Genomic DNA, 15,352 nt, shown 5'->3' with positions numbered 1-15,352 from the left:
AATGTCTGCATTAATTAACACTCAATAAATATAGTAGTTTGTGTAATATGTGGGCGCCCGTGCACTATCACAAGTATTTATCGAGTGTTTAAGTCCGGTGCTACGCCATATGCCATCAACATGTCTTTGGAGAAATTTCCAATTCACTGTTGATGAGACGTTTATATATTAAAGGTAGCATGTTGATCACATGTGAATCAATCGTAGCGGTGGGCTAGAGCTACATAACACCGCGTTTCCACCAAAAAATACAATATGGTTATATAGATATACGACTTGACACATGTATAATTTACTTTTACATGTGTAGGTTAATTACACATGCATTACAACGTGTATGCAGGTGGAAACGAGAGGTTATGATTGTTGGGAATTTTGGCAGAAATCTGGCCAGGCGCAGTGCCGCGGTGACCCCCACAGTGACCCCCGGGCGCCGTTGGTGGCCGAGTACGTGGCTCGCACGGAACGTCTGGCGCCGTTGTTCTCTCGACTGCACACGCACGCGGTCCGCTCGCGGCCGCTTCCCGCCGATCTGCTGCTCGACTACCAACTCGCGTACGAGACGCCCCAGAACTTGGCGCTCGAACTTACCAAGTCGATACTCTACGAGAACGCCGACTCGATCGACAAAACACTCAAGTCGATCAACTCGCACGGCGAAGACTCGCTGTGGAACGGCAAGCCGCAGCAGTATTTCGAGAGCATGAATTACGGTGAGGTTCTGTCGACCGACAACGATCTAGACGTCAAAGACTATGATAGCGACTCGCTGGCTCCGTGAAGTGGTTTTATCCTAATTGCATTAAAAATGAGAGGATTTTTAATAGACTATGTTACTAAGTAATATTGGCCAGTCAATTGAAAATATTTATTATAAATTTCGCTTACAGGTTCACAGAGCCATGCTTTTTTTTTTCATTTAAATCAAATTAATCCTTTCATTTCTACCGCCTAAATGCAGGATCGTCTCGAAGCATTTTCATGTGTGCGGTAATGTAGCGTTAATTTTACAGACAGACCAACCATTCCATTATAAAGGCACACTCGGAATGTAGCGAGTGATCTGTGATAGATTTTAATATAATATTCTACTGTTTCATATTTAAAATTCTATCAATTTACAAGTATCTTGTGTTCGTTGAGTACACTGGATTTTTTCCAGTTAAATATTTCGATAATTAATTTATGAGTAAACATTTAATTCACCATATTATTCTTAAACAATGTACTAGTGGAATATATTTTTCATGTGTAAATTACGTTTACATTAAATGAAATACAATTATTAAGTGTCAAATATTACATACCTAATGAATTTATTAGTTATTTTATTGTATGTGAGGTTCTATATTGAGAAAATGCTTATTATAAAATAGAATACAAAGTGAGATGGTGTTGGACGAATAATGGTAGCTATTTAACCTAATTATTGTCATTCCTAAGCCTATAAGGACAGACTGTAACAAATTAATTAATTGAGTGAGAGCTTGGAACGACTGTAGTAAGGCTGTGAAACACTCAAGTGTGCTTTGATTTGGAGGAGTATAATAAATAGCTTAGAGTTAGTTAGTTTAAAGAATTTATTCACACGTCAAACCTATACGTGTGCGACTTTAATTTATACATAACTATACTATTGTTGAACTTTGTCCAAATGTCCAGTACTGAACGTCCATCGCATGACTGCCGGTGTTAATGAAATTTAAAATGGTATCAATCATTAGTTGATTTGTAGTAGCGTAACGCTTTTGTCGCGATAAAGCTCGCTAACAAATAGTAGGAGACTGATTTTGTATAAAAAAAACATAGTGATATGCTTATACCAAGGGAGGCAAGCTCCGATTAAAACTCCTTAATGTTTTTTGTTCTATTTTATAAGCTTCATAATGTGTAAAAAGATATTGCCTAAGCATAAGTAACTGTTAGGTTATTAATTAATATTCCAATTCTATAGTGTATATGACTATTTTGTAAAAATTAAGTAGAGCAACTAAATAATTAAGTCAACTGTTTATTGTACAGCTTTATCTGCGTTTATTGTAAATTATTAAGCCACTACCTACCTAAAAGTAAGATACTCATAAAATTATCTAGTTGACTTGAATCTAGTTGATGACATATGTAAATTGTACAGAAATCATATCATTATATACAAATTATGAAATAAATTGATCATATCAATAATATTGGGTTTAATTTAATAAAACTACAACCTTTACATACTAAATAACATGTTTAATTCTTCGAAATGACAATAAAATTGAATAGAAAAATATAAAACGTCAATGCATACTACTATGAGTAAATTATCGCAAATAAAGATACAATCGTAATAATTAGGGTATTATGCAGTAAAATTAGAAAGTTGCCTATGGCAACTTATCAAATTTTGGACCCAAGAATATATCGGTAACTTCCAATGTTTCAGGATCTTTACTTACGCAAATAAACCCATGTTGTTTCAGTTCTGTAAAAAAATAGGTTACTTAGAAGATCGTTACGAAAAATTGGTATGGTCTTAATAAAACGAATAGAAGCCACGATTTTGGCATCACGCAAAGAATTACTACACCAAATTGGATACTATTTTCACAGTAGTATTCCTAACTTAAATGCTGGTTTATGTTTCATCTTGAGACGCTACTTAGAAGTACTTCCAAAATCCATGTGTACCAAGTTGAAGGAAAAAGGTAGTATAAAATCTTCCTGCCCTTATAAAGCTAATATTATAGCTAGCTAGTATAGTATATTAGTTCAATTTTCATCTAAATCGATTCTTTAGTCATAAAACAAAGAATTTATAGTAACTTACTGAGTATTGAAGTAAAACAACGAGCAGCAATGATACACTTGTAGCCAGCTAGCACCGGGCCCTTCGAGATGAGATAGCGGACTGTCAACGGCCTCTTCTCCATCTTCTTATAATTCAAAATTTTCACCATTGTTCCCGTTGTTCCCCATTGGTCGCTAAAATAAATATGTTAAAGCCATATTTAAGTTATTTCTGCCAAGCTTTAATTAAATTGGCCTAGTAAATTAGTATCAAAACACGAATAAATAAATTAATTTGTGAATTATATTTAGTACTAGTTGTAGTCATCGGGTTTGCCCCCGTGCATTAATAGATATTAGTGGTTGTAAATTTAATTCTAGCTTGGTTGATTTATGTTTTTTAATGGATTATAATGAATCGGTATACAATGTTGCTGTGGTTTTCAATAGTATTTGTTTGTTTAATTTTGTTTATATTTGTTAAATTTTGTTTAATTTAGTATTGTCTAATTTTGTGTTTCGTTTACTTGTATTTTATTTTGTGAAAATTCTAATGGCTACCAAATTACTATTTAAGTATATAATTATGTATTATTTTAGCTGTTTGTTTACCTTAAATAAATAAATTAATAAAAAAAATACACTGACCCAGTGAATGGTGATAGATGAGGATGAAACCAGGTCAATTAGCCCATGGTTTTCAGGTAGAACCGCGAGCTGGTTAACCTGACAGGGTATATTACAAACAAAGGAGATAAGCCCTCCTTCTCTGCTCGCTCGATTAATCCAAAAAAAACTTATTTATCCAAACATGTCTAAATAAAAATTTTTATTCAAAAATAAATGTGCTCACACGACTTATTCCTGATAGGGTAGTCAAAGACATTAGTCGTTATTTATTGTTGCGAAGGTAGTGAACGTAACACTCGTAAATGCCCAAACATAAAAGAATTAAAACTTACTGTATAAATCGCTTAGAGTCTGTAGTTCGGTCAGAATCTCCAAGAGAGACCTTGGTTCTGTCTAGACTGCCTAGCGGCGTCTCCGACGTATCGCTTCCATGTTTTCGTGTAGACTTCTCTAGAGATTTCGCAATCTCCTGTGTCTGTTCTACAACTCTAGCCGTGGTGACGTCAACTAAGCCAGCTTCTTCTAGCATTGTCATCAGATTTTTCTCAACACTACTCTGCTCTTCCGGTACTATCAGGGATCTGTCCACGTTTTCCAATGATATTTTTGATATATTTTCTTTGTCGGCATCAGTCACTAAAATTTATACAAGTATAATAATAATAAAGATATATATATGTATATATTATACTATGTAAATGTCCATTCGCCGTGTGGTCCTGATGTAGAATGGGCCACTCCTTGTTTTTCCGTAAGTGTTGTAAGAGACGACCAAGGAAGCTTAATGACCAAGGAATAGGCAGTAGTGTTTCTCTTTAACCACTTTTAGTGCCATTGATTTTTACTCATATCTACTTAAAAATACCAAAGAAACCTTTGTCGTGTTGATGTCATGTACCCTTATCTCTAAAAAAACTATCGCCTCCAAAAATTATCCAATTTTAATATTTTTTTTACAGCAAGCTAAACAGCGACTGATTTCAAGAGCGCTATGACGCTCGTGGCACTTTTAGTTGCAAAGCGCACGAGCGCGATGGCACTCGTCGGCACTCAAAGGGTTAAACATCACCAAAGCCAAATGTGGGAAATAATAGCTAATCCCCCCCCCCCCCCCCCCCATAGCAATCGACGGCTAATATTATAATGAAATACCCATGTCTCTTCACGCCAGTTGTATTATATCAATAAAGGATCCAAAGCCATTTTATGCTCCTACTATCTATATATGTCTCGCTTCATCCACGTCATCCACATTCAAACATTAAGTAGGTATTATTAATTTACCAGTAATAAATGGCAAGGTAGCGGGTTCCTGGTGCTGTCGGAATGTTATATATCCAAAGGAACGGTGTCTTTTTGTCTGTAAATTAATATGTATGTATGTAAATTTTGTTGTCAAAAGTGCATGATAAATGCCTGCGCTAACGATATACGCGGGGGCATCAATGAGAGGATGATAGGTGAGAATGAAAAGGCAGATCAGTTCTGTACGACGATTTTCAGAGGGAGCCACGTGGAGATTGACCTGACAGGGTGTAGTCCACTTGTCTGGCGGGAAAGGGATTGTTAGTAATGGAGACTGAGAATCCCATTGCTAGCAATATACCCAACCAGGTCGACCTCCTCACGTTTCTCCCTGGAAACTATCATGGTTAATTCCTGATGAATTCATCATGATGGGTTAACTGGCCTGTTTTCATTCTCATCTACCACTATTCCATTATCATCCATTAAAAAAAAGTAGATAATTAACGCCTGGTATGATGATGATGATATATGTAAACATAAAACTTACGGGTTTTTCTTGATCGCTTTTACGTTTAGCGCTTTGAGGTGACTGCAACTTTTGGGTAGGTAAGTCAGACACGTCAATCTGTTGTTGTATTTCTTGAAACTCTGTAAGTAAGTTGTTGACGTCTTTGGAGGCTTCTATTTCTGGTGCTGACTCTGTAACCATCGGTTGATGCTTCTCTATATCAATAGGATTTTCCTCCACAATTGGTTGGAGAATAGACTTTGTACGTGGCCTGATATGTTGATGGGCCATTGCTTCCTGTAAACGAATATGATTTATATATATTTAATATATAAATCTTGAATTATATAGATAGAGCATCGAGTCTCAAAAACGGGTCAAGTTTTTGTTTGACTCGTTTTTTTATCAGTATTCTATATGCATACAATATATCTTGACGTATTATTTAATAAATAAAATGGATATTTACGCATTAAAAAGATGCACTAATTTTAAGACAATATAAATATAGAAATTATAAAGGAATCACATAACTATTTATCACGTAAAATTGTATGAAAAAGTTGACCCGCTTTTCACGAAGCATTTATATGAAGACACTCTATCTATACATATAATCCAAGATATGAATCTATTAAGACCCTACTGCTGGAACGAGACTCGTCCAGCAATGGAGAGATGTTTAGATGTAGACTAAACATCCTTCACTCGAACTGCACGAAAAAATCCTACACTACATCCACGATGTTATAAAACAAAGTAAACAAAACGTAAAATAAAAGAAGTGGTTATTGTAACAAACAACGTAACAAGAAACAATGACAACTTAAGGTGGTCCGTTAACTTCTCTTCTTTCTTCTCTTCTAGGAATCTTCAGAATAGAGTTACATTTACGCGTAGAGAGTACATTTGCGCCTAATAAGTTACAAATATAGTCCACTTGGATTCTGTTACAATCAGTGAGCCAAATCTACATCCTTTATTTGTATTTAAAAGTACAAATTACCTCCATTTCTCTGTCGGTAAGCGTTGGATTAGCGATAACTCCCAAATTCCGTTCGAAGAGTCGCATCAACACTGTTGCAATGTTCGGGTGAACTTTCGATCCAGCGTGACACGGCCGTCGAAAGTACACGGCAGCAGGCAGTCTCAAATCCACTATATCATCTGAACTATCCTGAAAATAACGTAAGGTAGTTTAAATATATTTAAATAATAATATAAAACCCACAATTTTCTTAGTGATTTCCAAAAAGAACCTCTCAACTCGTCTGTATTTTATTTATATTACGCGGCATCTTCACCAAGTGTGAGCCGATTTTGATAATTCCTTTCGATAAAGTAATTACTCCAGTGTTGGTTATATATTTTGTCACGATTGAAGTAGGTTTTACTTTGCGGAGCAAAACTATTTGTTTACACTTTTCCGCGTTCTAAATTCAAACATTTTAAATCTAATGTGTCTATGAAACATCTTGTCAGCTATCGATGCGTTATATTCGTTTTAAAAAAGAATAATGAAATTACTTATCAATATTAATTTAATCACGATTTATAGTCCGTATTTTTTTTTGGAACGTGGAACAAAATCTACCTACATACTATTCATAGTCGCACGATGTACCCACTACCCACATAAACGATTATATTTTAGTAAAATTGTACACGTAGTGGATTTTATTTGTAAACGGAAATCAGTTACGTGTTATAAAGAAAAATGGCAGCACGTTCATATGTATAAATACATAATATAGAGATATCACAGCAAATAATCAAATTAAATTTTACATTTTCAAAATTCACAATGTATAGTGTATATACGTAGAACGTATTTACTTTTAAATAACTCTACATCGATAGATAATGACTTTTTACATTATTAAAAAGTATCTAAATGACTAAAGATTGTTTTATTTTAAGTTTATAAAATCTTATTTTTTTAATTTATAAGGGGTTAATAACTTCCTACTTCCAACGTCTATGTCTCGCGGTCAACGCTCTTCTCAGGATTTTAATATTAGTGAATAAAATGCGTAGGCGGTTTATAAGTTCCAGTTTTCTTTGGTATATCTATATTTTACTCCCATAGTACCCTCTTATAGGAGTCTATGGGGAAGGCCTATGTTCAGCAGTGGATAGATAGTGGCTGTGTCCAGTGGCGTAACTATACCATTTGGGGCCTGTGACAAATTCTTTTGATGAGGCCCTATCAGTAAAAAAAAATACTTTTCAAGTAAAATAAAGTACTCAGGTACAATGTAAAAAAAAAAAAACTTCTGAGCTCGCGGCCTCTTGAGCCGGAGGCCCGTGATATTTTGCCAGCCCTGCCACACTATTGTTACGCCACTGGAAGTGTCCTCTTACAGTGGGGTAATGCGCTCTAACCGGGGGAAAGGGATTGTTAGTAATGGAGACTGAGAATCCCATCGTTGGCAATGTACCCAACCAGGTCGACCTCCTCGCGGTTCCCCCTGGTAACTATCATGGTTAATTCCTGATGAATTTATCATGATGGGCTAACTGGCCTGTTTTCATTCACATCTATCACCCTTCGCTGGTGCTCCGCCAGTGTATCCCGTTAGCGCAGGCGGGGTTACCATACCATTTTCACCCATAAAAAAATGCGCTCTAACCGCCTTATTGCTAGCAATGTACCCTATTAGATTGTCCTCCATACGATTCTCCCTAGAAATCATCGCGGTTAATTCTTGTGGAATTGGTCATAATAAGTTAACTGACCTGTTTCATCCTCAGTTATCATCCCTCACTAGTACCCCGCCAGTGTATACCGATAGCGCAAGCGGGGTTACCATTACATTATCAACCATTAAAAAAATATCCTCTTACAGCATTCTAGGGATGAACAGGAATGATGATATATTGTTTTTTCAGTCCATCTCCATATTAAAAACCTATTCCTGAAAACTAACTGTAATTTGTGTAGCATACCCGACATCCCTTCAAAGCGAAGCAGCATACAAACAGCAATATTCGGCAGAAACACGAGTGAAACAAAAGCATAGGTATATTTAAGGAGGAGGGGGGGGGGGACAAGTGGACCGTGCCCATAACAGAATTGTCTGATGCCCACTCAAGTATCAAAAGCGGCATTTTCAACTATTAGCAAAGCATGTCTAAAGCACATATGCGCCGTTTTAAAGATGACTTGACTTTCTGTCTCTTCAGATTTATTACATATTATATTGTAAATAAAATTTTATTCAAAAATTGTGTAAATTATATTTAAAATGATAATATAATAAAGCCAAATAAATACTTCGCATCGCAACTCCAAGTTTGTATTGCCTATTCTCGCGTGTAGAATGTCGGCGCTAATTTTTATTTTCTTGTCGATTATTAGCTTCCTCACACGCCTTCGTTTAACCGGAGGGCCGATGTCTTCTAATTCCTATTGCAGAGAAAATATATATGAGTATCAACATTGTTTCTGCTCTATCCATTACACTAACTCAATATGTGGCAATGAGTTAGTGTGATATAAAATTAGAAAATTCATAAATCACGAATAGGTATAAGGAACAGTTTAAATCAAAATACAAAATAACTGACAAATCGGGCGGACATCTAATTGTTTAGTATAAAATAATAAAAAAAAAACTACGTCAAATAAATGAAATTAATTCAACTATATTCTTGTTTGTTTTATACAACTTAGAATGGCAAACAAGCTGACGGCCCACCTGATGGAGAATGATAACCGTCGCCTATAGACATGCTTTATATATATATATATATATATATATATATATATATATATATATATATATTCTATATTCTATATACATATATTCACTCATTGGAAATCGATTTCGTTGATTCTTTTATATTTTAATCATAATATTAAATGTCTTGACCGTGTGGTCCCGGCATAGAATAGGCCATCTCTTTCTTTCCCAGTGTCGTAAGAGCCGACTAAAAGAGGGCGAAGGATGGGCAGCAGCGTCCCTCTTAAATATCTCTAAAGCCTGACTGCGGTTGCCAATCTGCCTGCCAAACGTGGCAACTGCTGGAAAAACCCCCCCAAGGGGGAGGATTATATTCAACAGTGGACAGTTAAAGGCTAATATGATGATTATGATGATTTAATGGATACGTACTTCTAATTGAATGTCAAATAATTGATTTTCTATAGCGGCCTCTTTTGCTGCAACGTCTTTCCCTTGTTCTATTACTGGGGATACATCTTGCGGCATTTGCAACTGACTGGAAAAGTAAATATGATTTTATTATAGCTAATTACCCATTCAGTATCAATAACTCAGCGGATTTATACATTTGCCGCCACCAAATGATAAAAATATTATCATATACCTGTCATAATTATTATATACCTACTACCATTACTCAGCACAATTTGAATATTCTAAGGCAAATCATGTTATACCTATCATCCCTATCATCCTTTACAATTCGATATCTTAGTTAAAATTCAAATTAATAAAAAAAAAAAAAATTTACAATGAAATTGTAACTTCATGATTATAAAAAAAAATTACAATTTCGTCCACTATGCCAATGAAAATAATTTTATCTTTTAAAAATATTATTAGTAAAAGATAACAGACTTATCTGGTTGAGGTCCAGGAGCAGGTATTTCTGGAATTGGAACTTCAGGAATCGGGATATCGGGAATTTCTGGGATGTCTGTGTGAATATAGTAATTATCAAAAGATTAATACAAAAAAAAATTACAAGTACGAATTGGACTTATGTAAATACATAAGTCCAATTTGTACTCGTTGTGTGTAAAAGTTAGTACCGAATTCTTATTCAGTACTATCTTTTAGCTGGGACTTTATCCCCGTGACTTTATTCACTAACCAGGATAAAAAAGTAGCCTATGTATTTCTCTATATTATACATAAGATATTAATATCACTGTCGAATAATTATTTCACTGGCGTTCAAAACTATAAACAAAGAATACTAAGTAATATTATTTAAAATTTACCTTTTTCAAATAAATCCGCCGGCAAAATTTCATCTGCAATTGCTGTAAAATAATTTATTTATTAATAATAATAAGAACCATGCAATTGCTAATTGGTTGCAATGCATAGTCAGGCAAGCATCTGACGGGAAGCACACACTTTTAACATTAGTACTATATTTAAATACTTGACCATTAAAAACTACTAGTGGAAGATTAATTAAATTTAATTTAGATATATAATGAGAGCTACCGATAATAATACATTGTGTTTTAGATGGATTTACTGTGGAGCAAAGCTTACGTTTGCTCCAGTCTGATATACGGGAAAGATCTTCATTAATGATACAAAAATTCATCAGTGATGTTACTAAAACTGGCTTGAGAGCAAATTTGAAGATCGTCTGCATAGACATGATAGGAAGATCGAAGATTATGTGTGATGGAATTGATAAATAATGCGAAAAGAAGAGGAGATAATATGCCACCCTGAGGAACGCCAGAGTCGTGTTGCACCAAGGAGAGTAAATATCCTCAATACGAATACTCTGCCGACGCCTATATACCCTAACCGACTTAGAAAAGTAAATAAAAAAGTAAATTGTGACCGTTAATTGAACCCGGGACTATATTTACTAAAATCAATGAACCTATCGCTACACCACGAGGAGATTGTCAGTAAAGGAAGTTGGTGGTAGATCACTAGTAATCAGAAAGTAAGGACAATCGCCACGCGATCTCCTCTGGAAACCATCAATTAATCCCTTACGAATGAACGAATGAGTATACTTTATTTGCATTATACAATATAAGGAATTACGAATTCGCTGTATGGGCCATCTAATTTGTCTTCATCCTCACCTATCATCTCTCACTGGTGATCTGCCAGTGAATACCATTATTATAAGCATTATCCATAAAAAAAATATTATAATAACATTTTGTATTCATCATATCAGCTATTATCTGTCCACGGCTGAACATAAGCCCCCCCCCCCCCCTCTAGTCAACCATAAAGAACGATCCTAAACCACATGCAACTACTGCCTCCCTCGACTCCCTCACTCCATCGAGTGACGACCTCAAATGCCTTACAGGGATTACTTAGTGGGAGGTCGTTCTACACTGCGTTTGCCGAACGGGATCGCTGCTCAAGAATCTTTCTTCTTCATCGGTTCTTCAAGCTATGTGACCGGCCCATTTGCAGTGTTACTTTAGTTCAATTAATACCTATACAAACTGATAATATACAAAATGTTCATGGAACAAAACACATAATACATACACTTTCTATACATAGAGAGGTCGTACTCCGATATCATCTCCATTTGAGGGTCGTGCGAGGGTCGCGTGTCACCCACGTAGGTGGAATCGAGCCCAAACATCCCCTGAGCCCCTAGAGCGCTGTGCTGCGCGGCCGACCGGTCTTCATGCAACATCACTTCCACACTGCGCTCTGCTACCATTTGAAGGGTCCGATCGGGGTTCTCTTCTCCGAAACCGTCCTTAAAATAACGATATATAACTTACGTTTGTCTTCTGACGTAATCAAAACATGCGATCCGCCCCGGCTTCGTACGAGTAGAGAGTGAAATAAATTATTATTTAATATTTGGGTTACATTATTGTAATATTTGTAGCAATCTCAGTTTTATTTTAATAATATATAGCTTATGTTACTAGTTTATTAGTTTTTGAGTTTATACATTACAAACAAACATAAAACAGGCACAAAGAAACATCTTCTAGGAATATCCAGAGGAATATGAAACTTACTCAAAATGGCAGCATCTAACATATTTAATACATACTTACATTTGGTGGCAGTTGGAATTCAGGAATAGTAGATTCCTTTAATGTTATATCTTGGATATTCGGCACAATGTTGCCACTGTTCTGTAATGAAATAAAAGCTATTTTTAACCATTTTCAAAAACATAATGCCAAGCCACCAAAGCCTAACTGCGGTTGTCAACCTGCCTGTCAACTGGCAAAATTTCCCCTTATGGAGGAGGCCTGTTTAGCAGTGGCCAGTTAACGGTTGATATGTATCTTCCTAATGCTCCTCAAATATTGCGTCTAAACTGCGTCCACCATGTACCGTCTTGTATAGGCATTCCGTCACCCGTATCCAATAGTGAGGACGGGATGCCTTAAATACTGTACCGAAAAACCATAAAAAAAAAACAGTTGAAATGATGATGATGATAATAATTTTAAATTAGATAAAAAATTACTTGGATTAATTCTGCAATTCTCTGTTCATTTTCAGGCTCATCAGGTACTTCCACTGTTGGAGGTTGAAGTGGTGGTAGCATTTGTAAACGTGGATGTTCTTCCAACTCCAAAACATGTACATTCCATCTATGTACATAAAAAAAAAAAAATTATAAAGTCACAACAACATACTAAGATCTTTTTAAATAATTTTCCTGGTAAAGTGGTGCCCTTTTCTCCTGTGTTGTTTTGTATGTGTATACTAAAGCAATATCTTTACCAAATTAAAACTAATTTTAAATATTCTTTTTGCATTAAATAGGGTATTTATTTGATAGTTCCATATTGATATTATTTTGATTGAAGTTTTTTCTTTTTATGATTCAAAATTTCATTAAGATAATAATTATAATTTTGTGTGTGTATAAGTTTGTGTGTGTGTGTTGCTTTATATAAAGAAAGTCTTGGGTTGAATTCTCAGTTGGCCCAATTTAAAATATTAACTTTAGGCTGGATACACATTATAATGGCAGTCTCGGGATTACTCTTAGTATGATCAATAGAAACAGCTTGAAATTGATAGTAAAAGGAATGGGATTGGATTTTTTTTGATAGGTGAAAATGGTATGGTAATACCGCCTACGCTAACCGGATACGCTGGCGGAGCACCAGTGAAGGGTAATAGATGAGAATGAAAACAGGCCAGTTAGCCTATCATGATAAATTCATCAGGAATTAACCATGATAGTTTCCAGGGAGAACCGCGAGGAAGTCGACCTGGTTGGGTATATTGCTAGCAATGGGATCTTATCTTATCTTATATATTCGCATATGGGGTCAGCTAAGCTGTTGCACGTCGACCCATTGAGATCTTTTGTGCTTCCCCCTGCCTTATACCATCATTTCCAAAAGCAGCGATTCTCAGTCAGTTCATAGCAATGGGATTCTCAGTCTCCATTACTAACAATCCCTTTCCCCCCACGGGATTGGATTGGACTGTATAAATACATACATTATTACATAGTAATATTTTACCAGAGAAAGATCTGTCTGAGATTGAACCGAGACTGGCATTTCAGCCTTAAAGTACAGTAAGATGTGTATGTCTTCTATTGTAGAAATTTAATTATATTTATTGCTCTTACCTTTTGTTAACGACCTATATAATACTTACTTTTTATTAATATTTTTAATAACATTGGCGTTGATCATGCACAAGTCTCCTGAAATTAGTACAAAATTTAATATGAATTTAATATTCATATTTATATACTTACGTAACAATGATTGACAATGCATATACCTAAGAAAACTGAGACTTTTCTTTGGTAGAGTCTCACTAAACCTCGCATTAATTGTGAGCTTAGCCTGAGAGAAAACCTGTTGACTGGACGGCCGGATTCGTTGGTCATTACTTCCAACAAATCGTCACTGAAATGTATCAAATTTATTTGTAAATTTCAAAGTATCACTAAAAATATACTTAATAATTAGTTTTGAAAATAAATACCATATTTTCCGAATATCTTGGGACCATAATTGCCTTTGTGTTATCGTAGCAAACCGTAATGGCCATGAGTCTGCTACCCAGCATAAATAAAACCTGCCCCCTCTTTTCAATGAATCTACTGGATAAAACATTTTCACAAAATTTAATTAAAAATATTCTTTAATATAAAAGTTCGTGTCAATTTGCACAATCAAAAAAATATACAATTACAAAATGACGCTTATTTTCCCGCCAAAATTAAGCATGTCAAATATTGATATCAAGTACAAATATCGATATTTTGATATCGATATTAGTTAAAAAAAATATAAGTTACATAGGTAGTCAGTCTTAAGAAGAGATCTTTGTGTAACGATAATAGTGTTCTTCTTTATCTGTACATTACCTAGCAACTTGTTTTGTTAATGTTCTGTTGAAACAAAATTACTTTTACTACAAATATATGTACTAATACTCTCTCTTGGGGGGAAAGGGATTGTTAGTAATGAAATTTGACAGCCCCATTGCTAGCAATATGCCTTATTAGGTCGACCTCCACGTGGTTCCCCCTGGAAACCATCGTGAACAATTCTTGTTGAATTTGTCACGATGGGCTAACTGACCTACTTCATCTTCACCTATCATCCTTCACTGGTGCCCCGCCGGTGTATACCGATAGCGCGGGTGGGGTCACAATTCCATTATCATCCATAAAAAAAAAATACTCTCTCTTATCTTAAATCTGTTACATTTCCTGTTCCCTTTAATTTCTTAAAAGCCAGAAATCTTCTGTACGAATAAATGATTTGAATATCTTCATGTTGACTTAATGATAGAACCGACCTTTTATATCCAAGTAGGGAGCCAATGTTTAACAGAGACGTCATAGGATTAGTAAAGCATCACATTAAATTTAAAGTTGGAGAAACAGCAGATCCCTGATGAATCGAAGGATCTTTCGACCTTTTTGTTGGCATCAAAATGGGCGGAATCAAAATCAAATTTCTCCAGGGCAAGTCAGTAAGTTGAATGATGATCTTGTTTTCTTTTCCTTCTTTCAATGAAGCGCCGTGAAAAACTTGCTGAATATAAAACTGGCTTTGCTGATATGTGAACCTTTTATTAATAATATGATATATATATATACAGCTTAAGCTTCAATCCATATTCCCTATGCATAATAACAATTTGTTTCTTGCGAATCAGTATCGAATAGTATATATTCACAGGCGTATTTAGGTGAGACAGTGTCTACCCCACAATTCTCTAATATCCACCTCAGCGGATACTAGTACCTACCAAGCGGAGCTTTCAGCTATGCGCAAAAAAGTTTCCGATAGTATATATGAGCCTTTTTTTAGGGAGCTAGGTAGGCTTCCTGTAAAATAAACTTAAATTAGACAAAGTACGCATTGATCTGATGGTAAAATTTAAAATTTTGTTTCTTACTAGTTTTTTTGATAAATCGTAATTTTACTAAAATATTATCCAATTAATCCGATATAAACAAGTATATAGTGATTACATAATTATAATA

The 15,352-nt window shown here is 35.2% G+C and overlaps 2 protein-coding genes across 6 annotated transcripts in view; one reads left to right on the top strand and one right to left on the bottom strand.

Moving 5' to 3' along the window:
• LOC113512561 (nucleolar and coiled-body phosphoprotein 1) overlaps window positions 1-2,184 on the top strand; it is a 102,617-nt gene extending 100,433 nt beyond the window's left edge. For 4 of the 5 annotated variants that reach the window (XM_031906905.2, XM_031906906.2, XM_031906904.2 and 1 more), the window contains exon 7: window positions 383-2,184. In XM_031906905.2, coding sequence (XP_031762765.2) covers window positions 383-781 — 399 coding nt within the window. In that variant the 3' untranslated portion in view covers window positions 782-2,184. The remainder of the gene's footprint in view (window positions 1-382) is intronic. The other variant, XR_008253493.1, reaches the window with a different exon arrangement.
• Window positions 2,185-2,255: 71 nt separating this feature from the next.
• LOC116413624 (uncharacterized) lies at window positions 2,256-14,072 on the bottom strand. The gene is made up of 16 exons (XM_052900210.1): window positions 13,837-14,072; window positions 13,630-13,757; window positions 13,501-13,549; window positions 12,347-12,473; window positions 11,925-12,005; window positions 11,395-11,614; window positions 10,131-10,172; window positions 9,745-9,823; window positions 9,277-9,382; window positions 8,436-8,567; window positions 6,165-6,335; window positions 5,198-5,455; window positions 4,687-4,762; window positions 3,735-4,038; window positions 2,813-2,967; window positions 2,256-2,467 (listed from the first exon to the last, which is right to left on the bottom strand). Exons 1-16 carry the CDS (start codon window positions 13,965-13,967, stop codon window positions 2,370-2,372), a joined length of 2,157 nt encoding a protein of 718 aa, XP_052756170.1. The 5' UTR covers window positions 13,968-14,072; the 3' UTR covers window positions 2,256-2,369.
• Between the last annotated feature and the right edge of the window lie 1,280 nt (window positions 14,073-15,352).

This window comes from Galleria mellonella, unplaced genomic scaffold, assembly GCF_026898425.1.
Source record: "Galleria mellonella isolate WM207_F2 unplaced genomic scaffold, CSIRO_AGI_GalMel_v1 utg64, whole genome shotgun sequence".
In the NCBI taxonomy this organism is placed as follows: Eukaryota; Metazoa; Arthropoda; class Insecta; order Lepidoptera; family Pyralidae; genus Galleria; species Galleria mellonella.
The sequence above is the reverse complement of the archived record's forward strand: the minus strand, read 5'-3'. Positions and strand labels throughout refer to the sequence as shown.

Bases quoted from the DNA above. Each gene is read 5' to 3' on its own strand.
- LOC116413624 (XM_052900210.1), bottom strand. From the start codon at position 13,967: ATGTTTTATCCAGTAGATTCATTGAAAAGAGGGGGCAGGTTTTATTTA. The intron at 12,474-13,500 runs GTAAGTATTATA...TTATGTACATAG, and splicing joins ATTAAAAATATTAATAAAAA to ATGGAATGTACATGTTTTGG. The intron at 12,006-12,346 runs GTAATTTTTTAT...ATTTCATTACAG, and splicing joins GAATTGCAGAATTAATCCAA to AACAGTGGCAACATTGTGCC.